We start from the raw sequence: 17,099 nt of genomic DNA on the forward strand, positions 1-17,099 counted from the left end.
TTATGGGGCAGCATCCACAACAACACTTTCATTGCTTTTTAAATTAAACTACATATATATCAAATTTCATTAAGCAATGAAAGTATTTTTTTTTATTAATCATCAGATGTGCAGATGTGCTCAGATGATCAGATGTGCTCCTACAGTAGTCACATTCAAATCCAGACTCAAAACACATCTGTTTAGCTATGCATTTACTGAATGAGCACTGTGCCACTGTTCGTCCGACTGTTTTTACTGTACTTTATTTTATTTTTTTATTCTAAACTGTTTTAATTATTCTTATTTGTTTTGATTATTTTATTGTCTCCTATGTAAAGCACTTTGAATTACCATTGTGTATGAAATGTGCTATATAAATAAACTTGCCTTGCCTTGCCTTATTATGCATTTACAGGTGAAACTCGAAAAATTTGAATATCGTGCAAAACTTCATTCATTCAACGTAAAAGCTGAAACTAATATATTATATAGACTCATTACATGCAAAGTGAGATATTTCAAGCCTTTATTTGTTATAGTTTTGAGGATTATGGCTTACAGCTTATGAAAACCCCAAATTCAAAATTAGAATATTGTGAAAAGGTTTTCATAAGCTGTAATTATAATAAATAAAGGCTTGAAATATCTGACTTTGAGTCTATATAATATATTAGTTTCACCTTTTAAGTTGAATTACTGAAATAAATGAACTTTTGCACAATATTCTAATTTTTCGAGTTTCACATATTAAAAATCATATATATATATATATATAGAGAGAGAGAGAGAGAGCAGTGAAAGCATATTTTATTTTATTATTTATTTATATATTTTAAAAAAATATATATATATATATATATATATATAGATTATATATAAATATGTAAAAAATATATAATATACGAGTATAACAAATAAATGAAAAATACAATAAAAATTAAATATACATTAATTGCTTAAAGGCACACTGTGGAATTTTTGGCCACTAGGGTGCGCTCGACCTGTAATTTTCACGTCTAGTTCCCCTAGAGGCCACAAGCGCCGCAGCATTGTCGCAAAAGTCAACAAACAGTCAACCGGTCAACCTCCCGTGTCTTTATTACGGAGCCCCTAAAGGGACGTGGTGGTGGAATTTTTTTTAGGATGGGAGATTTTTTTTTTCAATCTTTTGCGTTCCCTCGCAAAACTTTTGCGTTCCCCCGAGAAACTTTGCGTTCCCTCGCAAAACTTTTGCGTTCCCTCGCAAAGATATTTGCGTTCCCTCGCAAAAGTTTTGCGTTCCCTCGCAAAGATTTTTGCGTTCCCACGCAAAACCTGTTGGCAGCTCGGACAGACACTTCCTGTTTAATGTCCCGCTGGCAGTGTTTCAGAGCTCCGTACGTTAATGGAGCGTTTCATAGTGTTTGAACTTGGACTCACACTATATGCAGAAAACAATGTCTGATCAGGCGCATTGACAAGGGTTGCCCAATCCTGCTCCTGCCGATCGTCTGTCCTGCACAGTTCATCTCCAACCCTAATCAAACACACCTGAAGCAAACAATGAACGTCTTCAGGATCTCTTTGCAATGGGTTGGAGATGAAATCGAGTAGTCGGGAAATCGTGTAACAAAACTGATATAACTCACTACATATTTCCGTTATTTGTAGTCTTCAGTTTGTTTTTCCTTTTACACAAATACAAACATATATGAGCTGAAAGGAAAAAAAACATTTACATTTACATTTGTACACGGCAGTATGTTGTGACTTATATCAGTTTTGTTACACGAATTCGCAGTAAATATTACATTATATATACACTTTTATGCCGATGTTTATTTTAAACTCTCCCTTTTTCTTTTTTTTGGTCTCCTCTGACAAAATCTTTGCTTTCTTCGCTTTCTTCCGAGTAGCTGTTGATTCAGCCATGACGACAACATACAGACGCCGGCAATCAAACACGAGTTGAGCTCTCACGCTAGAATCTGAGGAAGTTGGGGTGGTGGGGGAAGTGACGTATGCCGTAAAGCGGTCGAATTTTGTAGTTCTTTTTGTGCTCGGGTTCCTACCCGAAACCCGAAGTTACATAGTGCCAGTAAAAGCGATACAGACACCTTCAGGCTTCGGCAGACGTGTCATTCAACCGATTGTAAGTCGATGTACCATCTCAATGTGTTTTGGTAATATATTATAAAGGTTGAAAAGTTCCACAGTGTGCCTTTAAACATTAAACATATGTACATTATGTAAAGAATTCAATTAATAAAAAAAATATGTTTATTGTCTGTCAAAAAATTCAAGCAAATTTTCCAAGCAAAACGTTCTAAACTGAGAAGTTTATTCTGGAAACAAGGTCATCTTTCTAAAGCAAAACGCGAGGTCATGCATTGAGAAACTAAATATTTGTCGTGTATATTATATTTGTATGTACCTGTGCTTTGAATCGCTGGATCAGCGCTGGCAGAACGGCGTCCTCCTGTCCCGGCTCGGGTGTTTTAATGATGAAGTCCACATCATGACCGAACTCCTTTCCCCTGCAGATCACACACACAAACGCTCACCGTAATGACATTATACACTGAACGCATGTTCACTCTTCAACACATTCTGTCAGCGGGAGAGGGTTTGATGTAGATCACATGATGAGATACACAATAATCGTGTGAGTAACCGTACAGGGACATACGGTTCATTTAATGGCTTTGCCTTTTTCTATTACTCAAATAAGCCATTTGGCCCTGCGTCATTAAACTCCAGAGCGTCTCGAGTGCCGGAGCTGTCAGGCCGGTTATGAGTTTCACTGCTGCGTATGAGATTATGGAAATGAGTCTCCAAAACTCAAAGGCCTCGTAGGCAGCAAATTCAGGTGGGAGGAAGGAGATATTCCAGGATATTTTAGGTAAAAATATGTAACAACTCATGGGGGGGAATACAACTTTCACAACTGTTCAGTTTAAAATATATATATATATATATATATATATAAAAAATGGCTTTTCAGATCATTTTAAAGTGTAAAAGAATATGAAAGAAAATCATAAAATTGAGAAGGTAAATGAATCAAACCATTGTTTTGACCATGCAGTGGAAATTAATGAAAAGTTATTAATGAGAATTACAACATGACATTTATGAAAAATAAGCTTGTGTCCTAAACTACTAACTCTAGAAGGTCACTCAAGGTCAAGTCCACTTTTATTTATATAGCACCTTAAAGGGATAGTTCACTGTGAAATAAATTTTTGTGTACTTACATTTACGAGTCATTAAATCATGTTTAATTTGGACTTCTCTGTGCATGCTCTTTGAGGTGGTGACCATAGACCTGCATTATATGACTGACAGACAAGAACGGTTTGACCTAAAAATATCAAAATTGAAACTACTGCGGAAACAAAGACACCTACATCTTGGATGCCCTTGAGGTAAGCTAAAACATACCAAAAATGTATTTCACAGTGAACTATCCCTTTAAAACAGCATTACTGCTGACCGGTGCTTCACAGAAACACAATAAAAACAATAAAAACAAACGTCGTACAAATTACATATCAAATTTTGACTCATATCCACAGTTATGAATAGGCCCAATACATGTTCATCAACTTTTTATGAACAATTCTTCAATCCACAATTAAAATAATAATAAAATAAAAGAAATAATAATAATACAATAAAATAAAATACATAAGCCTACATTGATTAAAATACATAAATTAAAATGAATGAATGAACAACAAATTGCTTCAAATCTTTCACCATCCAATCAATCCTGATGGGCAAAAACTAGACTTGTCCTATTTATTTATTTATTTAATCTTGTGGGGTTTTCATGTGTTCACTTGTTTACATTATAATATTACAAAAATATGATACTGGAATTTTTGTTTGGAGGACCAGATTTAATAAAACCGTTTTATTTTACAGCTAAGCACAAGAAGACAAGCATTTATATAAGCGGACTGTTGTGCATATGGTCTCCCTTATACAGTATATAATAACGCATATTACATGACATATTTGCTTCGTGAATAGATCAGGTGGTGCCACATTCAAGGACCATCTGAAGCCCTAAAAGCTAAACACAGTACATGTTCACTTGAGCCAACACAAATGAGTCTGAGCAGCAGAAGAGCGTATGAATATGATGTTTAATGGCAGAAACACACACGCGTAGGCACAGTACACACACAAGAGGCTCTCAGATCTCTGAACATGCACTTCTCTTTTCTTCTGCTCGCAGATGCAGGATTAAAGTATGCCGAGCAAACACAACTTAATATAACCTAACGCACGCCAGCTGCTTTTCATTCAAAACCAAAAGCAAAAGAACAGCAATGTTCGTCACAACTTTTTTAAGAATTTATGCAGCTTGCGAATTATTTAGTGCGCGCGTCGTTTAGAAATGAGGGTTTTACTGCCGGATCCAGTGTTAGCTCCAGATGCAGCGGGACGCTTGATTTTCACAGATTTATGGCATGACGTATAACACACAACACCTGCGGCTCTGTTCCCAAACCTATATGAGCGGCCTTGCTGTCTACATAGGCAACATCATACATGTCACATTCATTTCTGTAGCGCTTTATAAGTGTTTTAAAGCAGCTTCACAATAATACAGGTGAAACTCGAAAAATTAGAATATCGTGCAAAAGTTCAGTAATTCAACTTAAAAGGTGAAACTAATATATTATATAGACTCAAAGTGAGATATTTCAAGCCTTTATTTGTTATAATTTTGATGATTATGGCTTACAGCTTATGAAAACTTTTCACAATATTCTAATTTTGAATTTGGGGTTTTCATAAGCTGTAAGCCATAATCATCAAAATTATAACAAATAAAGGCTTGAAATATCTCACTTTGAGTATATTAGTTTCACCTTTTAAGTTGAATTACTGAAGTTTTGCACGATATTCTAATTTTTCGAGTTTCACTTGTAAACAGAGAAATAATGATGCAACTTTAAAAAAGAGACATTTAATGTTCTGTAAAGCAGCTTGAGTGTCATTTTTCAGTTGATTCAGTTCCGATCAATAACTGCAAAGTTCATTAATCATGAAATGTAATTGGGATATAAGCAGCTCTACAGATGATAATGTCATTATTCCACTCAATTCCAGTTTTATTCTCATCCGATAGAGTCAGTGCGGTCGCATCAATAACATTTCTGAATATTGCAGGAGACTCGGCGACTGGTTTAAAGCATTTGATGTTTGCATGTTGCAAAGTTATGGAACTGTAATTATCAGAAAACACACATAAACAGACTATTTTCATGCTCATAAATGAGTGTTATTAAAGCATGCTTTATGCCGGTGAATGAACACAAATGATCGCATGATTCAGAAATGTGTCGCAACACAATTCATAATGCAAAGCAAACATTGCCGGAAAATTAAGAAATTTAAGAAATTTATACTTTTATTCAGCAAGCATGGATTAAATTGATGGCAAGTGGCAGTAAAGACATTTATAATGTTAAAAAAAATTCTTTTGAGCTTTCTATTCATTAAAGAATCCTGAGTTTCCACAAAAATATGACTTTTCAACATTGATAATAATCATAAATGTTTCTTGAGCATCAGATCCTCATATTAGAGTGATTTCTGAAGGATCATGTGACACTGAAGACTGGAGTAATGATGCTGAAAATTCAGCTTTGATCACAGGAATAAATTAGACTTTACTGTATATTCACATAGAAAACAGCTGTTTACATTGGAATAATATTTCATAATTTTTTACTGTATTTTTGATTAAATAAATGCAGCCTTGCTGAGCAGAAGAGACTCTTTCACAAACATTAATCACATAGTACTGATCTCAAACAGCAGGATTAATGACACAGATATTTGAAGAACAGATGATTTTGGAGATATTTGATTTGTTAATGGAGTGTGTTCATGTAAACGGGTTATTCATGTCACAGGATCTTCAGCCAGAAGTGAGAGAGTCGAGGGGAAGCGGATCACAGAGCCAGCGTGTCGCTCGTGTTTGATCCAGACTCCAGGCCTCAGAAGAAGCAGCTAAACCTTCAAACCGATGGACCACACACACACACACACACACACACACTCCTCCTGCAAGCCAAGCATCTCACGGTTAAGTTGACATAAAGGAGAACCAATGTGGATCCACCAGAAGCAGCGTTTGATCCTGCCGGTCCTCTGGGAAGTTCATTTAACACGTAATATTCAGCAATATTATTCATTTGAACGCACTGACACTATTGGATGAAAACTGAACTCAGCTGGATGATGACATCACTGAATTGAACTCATTTAATAATCGATGAACTTCACACAGTTATTGAACCGAACTGAATCAACACTGTTTTCTATAGTCTTTTTAGAGTTGCTTTTTTCTGTGCATCATTGAATCATTATTTTCCTGTTTATAAGCCACTTTGAAACAGTCTGTATTGTAAAACGTGCTATAGAAATAAAGCTGGCAAATGGCAATTATGATTATGACAACAATTTTGGTAGAAATACATTGTGTGTTAAGTGCTTTGATTTTTCTTACTCTTTATTTAAAAATTTTATCGTGCTTGTCGGAAGTTACGCCGCACCCAGTGTTATTTTAGTATTATTTATATACTAAAATAATACATTTTTGTTTTTAATTAGTTTTTAATTTGACTATTTTTAGTTTTCATTTTAATTTAGTTTATGTTTTGGTGACTTTGTCATTTTTATTAGTTTTAGTTTTAGGTGTGTGTGAGTTGGTTTATGTGATTTATGAGGACACAAATTTGTATAATGACATGTGTATTACACTGGTATTACAACTTATGGGTGGTTTATGAGGACATTTCAAAAGTCCTCATAAATCAAATGGCTTAAAAAACATAAAAAACAATGTTTTATTAAAAAATTAAAAATGCTGCATGTCTCCTGTGATGGGTAGGTTTAGGGATAGGGGCAGTGTAGGGGGATAGAATATATAGTTTTTACGGTATAAAAACCATTACGCCTATGGAGAGTCCTCATAATGCTGTTGCACCAACATGTGTGTGTGTGTGTGTGTGTGTGTGTGTAATATATATATATATATATATTTTTTTTTTTTCATTTTAATACTTTAACTTTAACTTATTTTAAATAGTTGCCAAAGTAACATTTCTAATTTTTGTTAAGGTTTAAGATTTTAAGTTTAAGCTTTAGGTTTTAACTTTATTTCAGTTATTAAAATGAGTTTTAATAGTTTTAATAAGAAGAAATAAGTTAATATTATATAAATAATAATAATAACAATGTCTATAAGTTGGACCATGTCAAAATTGCATTGTTGATAGAAAATAAAACACAGATAACGTGTATAAGTTACATTTTACAATTACATTCAGAAATAATGTAAAATAAAAATACCGGTAAATAAAACCTTTACAAACAATATAAACACCATAAACATGTATTTTTAGTTCCTCTCACTCCACAACAAATCCTTAAAATGCTACGCAGAACAGAACAGGAATGAAAAACATTATAAAACACGTACAAATTTAAGTGGTATACTGGCTTTTATTATTATAAACAGCAAGCCTAAACAAATTGATATCATTTAATCAGCTAAATGAGTATTTTCTGTCCAGATTTATCCCTATTCCTCATCAAATATGAACAAACTAAACTGTATCATCAACATTCACAATTGCATTCTCGATCAATACCAAATTAGCCTCCACTAATACAGTCATTATAGCAGCGCTCGACTTGTAAATACAATCATCCCGACACGTCTTGAAGTCTGTCGCGCTATAGCTAATGGCAACAGAGTGAATCCGAGTGAAAAAGAAGGTCTCACGGGGTCATTTTAGAGGAGATTATTGAGTGGGCGAGCAGTGTGACACTGTTCATTTAGAACTCAACAAGCCATGCTAATGTGCTAAAGTTCAGCGGCGGCGTGTGGGAGTCCTTCTACACTGAGAAACATGCATAAACCGGCTGCCAAACAAACAATATTAGCTTTAACAGGCATATTAGTCCAACGAAGCACACGGAGAAGTGCATAAGGTCAGATTATATTGGAGTCATTTGAATTTTGATGGATAAATGTGTATGTGTGTGCATGTGTTTTGCATTTAAAGAGGACCTATTATGCCCTTTTCAGTCTTGATGTTGTTTCAGGCTCTACTAGAACTGGTTTTAATGCATTATTTTCCTCATATTCTCTATTGTTGCGGCTCCTCTCTTCTCAGTCTGTCAGTAACGCTCTGTTTACTTCCTGTCTCCATGAAGCCCCTCCTTCTGAAAAGCACACTGTGCTCTGATTGGTCGGCTGGATCGGTGTGTTGTGATTGGTCGAGCGCTTCGAGTGTGTTTGGGAAATGTCCCGCCCCTTCCTATAACCCCCAGTTTAACACACTACTAACTAACTCAACCAGGCCACGCCCCTTTATTCTGCGCATTAATTATTATAATGAGGAATATTGTGACGTGTTCGTTCCCGGGAGAAACTCAAAGACTACAATGGAGGCGTTTCAGGAGTTCAGACACACTGATATAGAGAAGAACTGCTCAGACAGCAACATACACACTAAAGAGAGATGAACATGAAAAAACATAATATATATATTTTGTCATTATTTACTCACTCTCGTCTTTCAAACCTGCATGAAATGTTTAGCAGAATGTTTATGCAGCTTCTATCCTTTTAAGGAAATTGTATAATATATGAAGTTATGCACTAATGCACACTAAGTCTCTCAAAACGTGCAAACCTATAAGTCTGAACTGGAGCCGCACACCCATAAAGACCTCCTGAAGAATCATTTTTGGCTTACGAGATATTACATGACAGCTATTTATTTGATGTCACACTGAAATCCCCTGCTTTAGGAGACAGTATTCTGCTTCTCAGACATCACACATCTTTAGAAGAGCTTAAAAGCTGAAATGCTAAATTAAACTCTTCAGACTTCTGTCACTTTCACAGGGATGAGAGAGAAGAGAGACTGCGAGACACACACACACCAATAAACTGATTCATCAATTCATTTATTAGTGTTTGCACTGAAAAAAATGCTTTTCTTACTTAATATTTTTGTCTTGTTTCCAGACCAAATATAAAAAAAAATCTTACATCAAGAATCATTTACTAAAATATTAGTAAATGATTAGTATTGTTATCTCCCAATGGGGTGCTTTTTTAAAAGCAAAAACTCACATCATTTTTATTTCCCCAGAAAACAAGACATAATATCTCATGTTATTTTTACTCATCTAGTAAATGCATCTTGATTTAAGAATTTTTAGATATTTGGATTGGAAACCAGACAAACATACTAAGAAAAGCATTTTTGCAGTGCAAATCAAATATCACGATTAGTAATGCTTATAGGAAAACGATAATAATCATTAGACTCTTTTCACTTGACACAGTAAGAACCAACTTAAAGGGTTAGTTCACCTAAAAATGAAATTGATGTCATTAATGACTCTCCCTCATGTCGCTCCAAGCCCGTAAGACATCCGTTCATCTTCGGGACACAGTTTAAGATATTTAAGATTTAGTCCGAGAGCTTTCTGTCCCTCCATTGTAAATGTGTGTACGGTATACTGTCCTTGTCCAGAAAGGAAATAAAGACATCATCAAAGTAGTCCATGTGACATCAGTGGGTTAGTTAGAGTGTGTTGAAGCATCGAAAATACATTTTGCTCCAAAAATAACAAAAACGACGACTTTATTCAGCATTGTATTGTGTTCCGGTTCTGTTGTGGATCCGCGTTCAGTGCCGCTGCTGACGTGTGTCTGGTGTGTGTGTGTGTGTATTCTGGTTCTGTTGTGGATCCGCGTTCAGTGCCGCTGCTGACGTGTGTCTGGTGTGTGTGTGTGTGTGTGTGTGTGTGTGTGTGTGTGTGTGTGTGTGTGTGTGTGTGTGTGTGTGTGTGTGTGTGTGTGTGTGTGTGTGTGTGTGTGTGTGTGTGTGTGTGTGTGTGTGTGTGTGTATTCCGGTTCTGTTGTGGATCCGCGTTCAGTGCCGCCGCTGACGTAAGACGCTGCTGACGTAAGACGCTGCTGACGTGTGTCTGGTGTGTGTGTGTGTGTGTGTGTGTGTGTGTGTGTATTCCGGTTCTGTTGTGGATCCGCGTTCAGTGCCGCTGCTGACGTGTGTCTGGTGTGTGTGTGTGTGTGTTCTGGTTCTGTTGTGGATCCGCGTTCAGTGCCGCCGCTGACGTAAGACGCTGCTGACGTGTGTCTGGTCTGTGTGTGTGTGTGTGTGTGTGTGTGTGTGTGTGTGTGTGTGTGTGTGTGTGTGTGTGTGTGTGTATTCTGGTTCTGTTGTGGATCCGCGTTCAGTGCCGCTGCTGACGTGTGTCTGGTGTGTGTGTGTGTGTGTGTGTGTTCGGGTTCTGTTGTGGATCCGCGTTCAGTGCCGCTGCTGACGTAAGACGCTGCTAACGTGTGTGTGTGTGTGTGTGTGTGTGTGTGTGTGTGTGTGTATTCTGGTTCTGTTGTGGATCCGCGTTCAGTGCCGCTGCTGACGTAAGACGCTGCTGGTGTGTGTCTGGTGTGTGTGTGTGTGTGTGTGTGTGTGTGTGTGTGTTGTCTGGTGCGTCCGTGTATTCGGGTTCAAATAAATATGGCTGGGCAAAAAAATGCAAGTCTTCCTCTGTGTGGAAATCCTTAGACACTCATTCAACTCAAGAATATTTTGATACAGTTTCTCACTTTACGCAGTGGTGTGGAAATAACTATCTAAAACTTAACATCAGCAAAACAAAAGAAATGTCTTTTGGATCGGCACAATTCCACCACCCCATTATCATTAACAACGAAACAGTAGGGATAGTAGACCATTTCAAATATCTTGGACTCATAATTGACAATAACCTCACCGTTGAACACCACACAACAGACGTACAAAAAAAAGGGACTCAAAGATTGTCAGCGGTGCGTAAACTAAAAGGACTTCATGTTGCCCCCCATTTACTCCTACTACTGTATATTAGCATTGTTCAACCTATCCTACACTCTAAAAAATGCTGGGTTGTTTCAACCCAAATTTGGGTCAAATATGGACCAACCCAAATGTTGGGTTAAAAATGTAATTAAAAAATTTACAGTTGAAAGTGAAAGTTGAAGTTGGGTTAAAATTTGAAATTACATTTTTAACCCAACATTTGGGTTGGTCCATATTTGACCCAAATTTGGGTTAAAACAACCCAGCATTGTTTAGAGTGTATTATACTGTTCCACTTGCTTTTTCAACATGCTTACTGTAAAAAAAACGAAACAAACTTACCCAGATAACCAATACCGCCACCAAAATAATAGGTTTGTCCACTCCAAATCTACATGAACTAAACACCAAAGCCATCACACGTATCGCTCATAATATCCCTGGACATTACTCACCCACTAAGTCGATACTTCTCCCTCCTACCCTCTGGCAGGAGGTTCAGAAGCATAAGATGCAATAAAACTCGCTTCAGCAGAAGCCTAATTCCTTCAGCTATCCAAACACTCAATAAGGTCAAAGCCACACAGATAAAATAAAATAAATCGTATGCAGTGATATATGTTTTCTCCCATATATGGCTATGTCAAATGTCTATTGTGTATTAAAATTTGTATGTTTATATGAGCCGTGAATATACACATGTATGAGGCTAAACGTTTCTGGAAATGTGAAAAAGAATTTCCCTAAAGGGACGATAAATATATGCTACTACTACATGTTTGCGAAGATTGTTTTGTTTCCAGCGTGCGTCTCCCTCAGACTGTAAACGAAGCTCGGGCGCACCAGACACACACACACACACACACACACACACACACCAGACACACGTCAGCAGCGTCTTACGTCACACACACACACACACACACACACACCAGACACACGTCAGCAGCGTCTTACGTCACACACACACACACACACACACACACACACACACACACCAGACACACGTCAGCAGCGTCTTACGTCACACACACACACACACACACACACACACACACACCAGACACACGTCAGCAGCGTCTTACGTCACACACACACACACACACACACACACCAGACACACGTCAGCAGCGTCTTACGTCACACACACACACACACACACACACCAGACACACGTCAGCAGCGTCTTACGTCACACACACACACACACACACACACACACACACCAGACACACGTCAGCAGCGTCTTACGTCACACACACACACACACACCAGACACACGTCAGCAGCGTCTTACGTCAGCGGCGGCACTGAACGCGGATCCACAACAGAACCAGAATACACACACACACACACACACACACCAGACACACGTCAGCAGCGTCTTACGTCACACACACACACACACACCAGACACACGTCAGCAGCGTCTTACGTCACACACACACACACACACACACACACACACACCAGACACACGTCAGCAGCGTCTTACGTCAGCGGCGGCACTGAACGCGGATCCACAACAGAACCGGAATACACACACACACACACACACACACACACACGTCAGCAGCGTCTTACGTCAGCGGCGGCACTGAACGCGGATCCACAACAGAACCAGAATACACACACACACACACACACACACACACACACACACACACACCAGACACACGTCAGCAGCGTCTTACGTCACACACACACACACACACACACACACACCAGACACACGTCAGCAGCGTCTTACGTCACACACACACACACACACACACCAGACACACGTCAGCAGCGTCTTACGTCACACACACACACACACACACACCAGACACACGTCAGCAGCGTCTTACGTCAGCGGCGGCACTGAACGCGGATCCACAACAGAACCGGAATACACACACACACACACACACACACACACACACGTCAGCAGCGCCTTACGTCAGCAGCGGCACTGAACGCGGATCCACAACAGAACCAGAATACACACACACACACACACACACACACCAGACACACACACACACACACACACACACACACACACACACGTCAGCGGCGGCACTGAACGCGGATCCACAACAGAACCGGAACACAATACAATGCTGAATAAAGTCCTAGTTTTTGTTATTTTTGGACTAAAATGTATTTTCGATGCTTCAACACACTCTAACTAACCCACTGATGTCACATGGACTACTTTGATGATGTCTTTATCTCCTTTCTGGACAAGGACAGTATACCATACACACATTTACAATGGAGGGACAGAAAGCTCTCGGACTAAATCTAAAATATCTTAAACTGTGTCCTGAAGATGAACGGAGGTCTGACGGGCTTGGAGCGACATGAGGGAGAGTCATTAAAGACATCATTTTCATTTTTAGGTGAACTAACCCTTTAATAACCCTAATGATCTAGCAAGCAATCATAACTATTAGCAACCGCACAGCAAAACCATAATAATCTCCCATAATGGCAGTAATGGCTTAGCAAAAACAAACACTCCTCACAATTTCTTCCCAAATTATAGATTTTAGAAACAATTCAATTTCAAACCAGTGTTGCGATATCATATACGGTCATATTTCACAGCACATATTATTAAATTGGAGTCAGGAGTCTGTGGAAGGACAGTAAAGTCATTTCTCTGGGGTAATTGATCAGAGAGGCGTCTCTCGTGGAGCGTCACACCTCAGTTACTCGCTTCTCTTCTCTTTTCTAATGAGCTGCGCTGTATCTTCCTCTAGCCGAGAGTGAAACCGCCACGTTGAGAATCTTCCGTCTGCGTTTAGTTTCGCTGCGCTGGCACAATCCTAACAGCAGAAACTATCTGCATAAATTCCCTTCACCTCCAATCAGCTCAACCAGACGCAGTCTTATTTTAAACAGGCTTAAACGCTCACGAGTCAATGGACGTTTATAATGATGACATCAGCTCGGGCTCATTAATCTCAGGCTCATCTCAACAAAGATCAAATGTCAAAACAATCGACTAATGGCCTTTTGAAAAGCATTTGAAAGATTCACAAAACATAAGCTGGTAGTTTTTTCTCATCCAAAGTTTATTTCATAGATGGTGTAGTGGCTTTCCTATAAGCCCAGGAAAGGTGGTAAGGTGTTCTTCACGCATAGTTAAAACAATGTGCGCTATCCGTTTGAACAGTTTGTTGTCCATTTAATGAGATGTATGTTACAGAGTTTAAAAGGCATTGGTTCTATGGCCTTTCTCAATCTGTGTTCTTATCTGTACTTGTGTTCTTGTGAAACGTCATCTTTTGTGGCCCAAGTACTGTCCCATTACCAGTGTTGGGCATGTTACTTAAAAAAAGTAATTAGTTATAGTTACTAGTTACTTCTCACAAATAGTAACTGAGTTAGTAACTCAGTTAAATCATTATAAAAGTAACTAATTACCAGGGAAAGCAACTATTGCGTTAATCTTTTTTTAAATGTTCAAATAGGCCTATGTCAAATAACTTGGATGCCCCCAATATTACATATGTTAAATTAATGAAATGGACACTATGGAATAAACTATTATAAAACATTGTACACTAATCTACACTATTGTAATGTTGCTGTGGGACAATGTGAGAGACACCAATTCAATTCAAGAGTATTATTTTAAATATTAGCATTACTACAGTATAACAAGAAAACATAATAGATGGTTTAGAACTTTTAATATTTAATATTGCACAGACCACAACTGGCCAAAAAATACGTCTAAAAAATGCAGGTTATTTTTTAGATTTTATTTGTATAACCATGTAAATTAATTAAAACGTTGCAGATGATACCAATAGGCTACAGAGATTACTCTAACCCTCTGGGGTCCTTCGGCCCAAATGGACCCGAAGCATTTAAATATTTTTTTTTTTTTAAATCATTGCTTAAACGGAATGGTCCGAAATTTGGTGACTTTGTTGGTACTTGGCATACGAACACCCCAAAAAATTGGGGACAGGATTTGAATAGTCTAAGTGGTTGTAAAAAAAATAGTCACACTCAGAACCTTCGGGTCCAAATGGACCTGCATAGGAAATGAATGGGAAATTGGCAAAAATGTGAAAATACAGAGTTATTTTGTGCGTACAAACTACAAATCAGCCACGATCCAGAAAAAAAGCACACAACAGTGAAGGGGTGAATCTATAAAACATCAAGAGTGCAAAACAGACACATCCACACACACACACACACACACACACACACACACACACACACACACAAACACACTTTTATACACATACACACTAATAAATTCAGATTACATATGGGTTTTGAATTTTTAAAATGCTCAGTTTGTCCACCAGATGGCATCCATCTAATTTCAAAAATTGCTTTCATGAGGCCTAGGCTTGACTCTAAAATGAAATACAGCTTTAAAAAAAATAAAATAAAATAAAAATATTTTTTTTAAATTTCTATTATATTCAATGGGGAAAAAATGGGTCATAATTATTGCATTAATATTAATTATAAATCATTTATTTTTGAAATTCTCAAAACACCAAAAAAGAAAAGAAAAAATATTATAAAAAACAAGTAAAAAAAAAAAAAAAGATGATTTTTTTTTTATAAATATTAATCCCACCCTTCCGGCCCATTTGGACCCGAAGGTCCTGAGTGTGACTCTGAAATGAAGGACCCCAGAGGGCTAATGCTGACATTTGTAATTTATTTATAAACAAACTAGCTATATAATGCTCGGACACACTCGGTCTCTCTCGCGCATTGTCGAGCGCGTTCGCTTCGCTTTTGTCCAGTCCGGGGCCTCATAAACACACACACACACCAGAGAAAAAACTTTGCAGGTCCTATCCGCTTCAGTGAGCTCAATTAGGCTATAGTAACGCCGCATTGTATTGTCAGTAACGGTAACGGTGTTCTAACGGGGGAAACAGTAATTCGTTTGATTACTCGTTACTGAGAAAGATAACGCCGTTAGTAACGCCGTTTATTTATAACGCCGTTATTCCCAACACTGCCTGCCCAATACACACGTTTGCATTTTGGCAAGAACGGTTAAAAATCCCGGAAGTGTTCTTGACACGCCCATTTTACCGAGGATGCATCGGTTGGTAACTTGTGTGAACTTGACGGCAGAAATATCCCAGCATTCATTTCGGCATTCGAGGACGGAGAGGCAGGTCAATTCAGTAAGTCGTTTTTCTACAATTGCGTACGCCATTTCATCACTAAATTCACTTCTGAGAACATTTGATGCGAGAAATCAACTGTGTAGATTTCAAATATTGGCATTTTTTCGAAAATTTATGGCGAATCGAAAATGTGCTCAAACGTTTTCGGAAGTGAGAATCTCCATAAGCGATGTACACAAACAACCGAAGCAAATCGAAAGGAGACAGGCATTGCTTTATTGTTATGAATATACATTACATTTAGTGTACAGTTGTAGAGTACAGTCCCTTGAGCTGAGGGTAGGCTTGGGCGATAAAGCCTGGCTGTTAGCGTCAATAATTCTCGTTATGTTTGAGTACTGGCGTCTGTGCGGGGGTATTATTGCGCAATAGCAGCAAGAACACATCGTCACCTTGTGAGTTCATTCTTCCAAGAACAACTAGCAAGAGCGTTCTCCCCAAGAACATAAGTCCGTTCTTTGCATTCTTGGTTTTGAGAAACACCACATATATTCCCGCCACCTGTCCCTTCCTGATTCAACCCAGTTTAGAAGTTTAAATATCATGTGATTGAACAGGTCATGGTCCTGGTCTGACAGTTTCTAGTTAAAATCATGATTTTATTCATTGTATGCAATCAACAGATCCTCCAGCCTGGCAACTGAGATCCTATTGGCAGTGACTACAGGACAGCCAGTCTTTCCTTTGTCACTATTACCACCTCTTAGTGGCCCATTCACGACCCACCCCAATAGGGTCTCGACAGCCGGGTCCCCCGCCTTGACTGTTAACGGTTCCATAAGATTTGATGCATTGAGACCAATCAACAGCTCAACCTCTGCATTAATACTGGGAATTCTGATACTCTCAGATATGGATAATCTTTCAAGTCATCCAGAGTGAGAATGTTATTCTTGCTCACAGACATTTATTTTTGACTATACAGCTCTGGTAAATCCACAAAGATCTGTCCATCCAGGCTTGAAATTTGAAGACCACGGAGCAAGAACATGTCTGCCGACTTTTCTTGGCCTAAAGTACAGAGCAGTATGGAGCTTCTTGTTCCTGTAAGATTCAG

At 38.2% G+C, this 17,099-nt stretch overlaps 1 protein-coding gene across 1 annotated transcript in view; it reads right to left on the reverse strand.

Moving 5' to 3' along the window:
* dntt (deoxynucleotidyltransferase, terminal) overlaps window positions 1-17,099 on the reverse strand; it is a 171,483-nt gene that overhangs the window by 99,273 nt on the left and 55,111 nt on the right. The window contains exon 8 of the mRNA XM_056232678.1: window positions 2,396-2,498. Coding sequence (XP_056088653.1) covers window positions 2,396-2,498 — 103 coding nt within the window. The remainder of the gene's footprint in view (window positions 1-2,395; window positions 2,499-17,099) is intronic.

This window comes from Rhinichthys klamathensis, unplaced genomic scaffold, assembly GCF_029890125.1.
Source record: "Rhinichthys klamathensis goyatoka isolate OS25496 unplaced genomic scaffold, OSU_Roscu_1.1 h1tg000352l_1, whole genome shotgun sequence".
Lineage (NCBI taxonomy): Eukaryota > Metazoa > Chordata > Actinopteri > Cypriniformes > Leuciscidae > Rhinichthys > Rhinichthys klamathensis.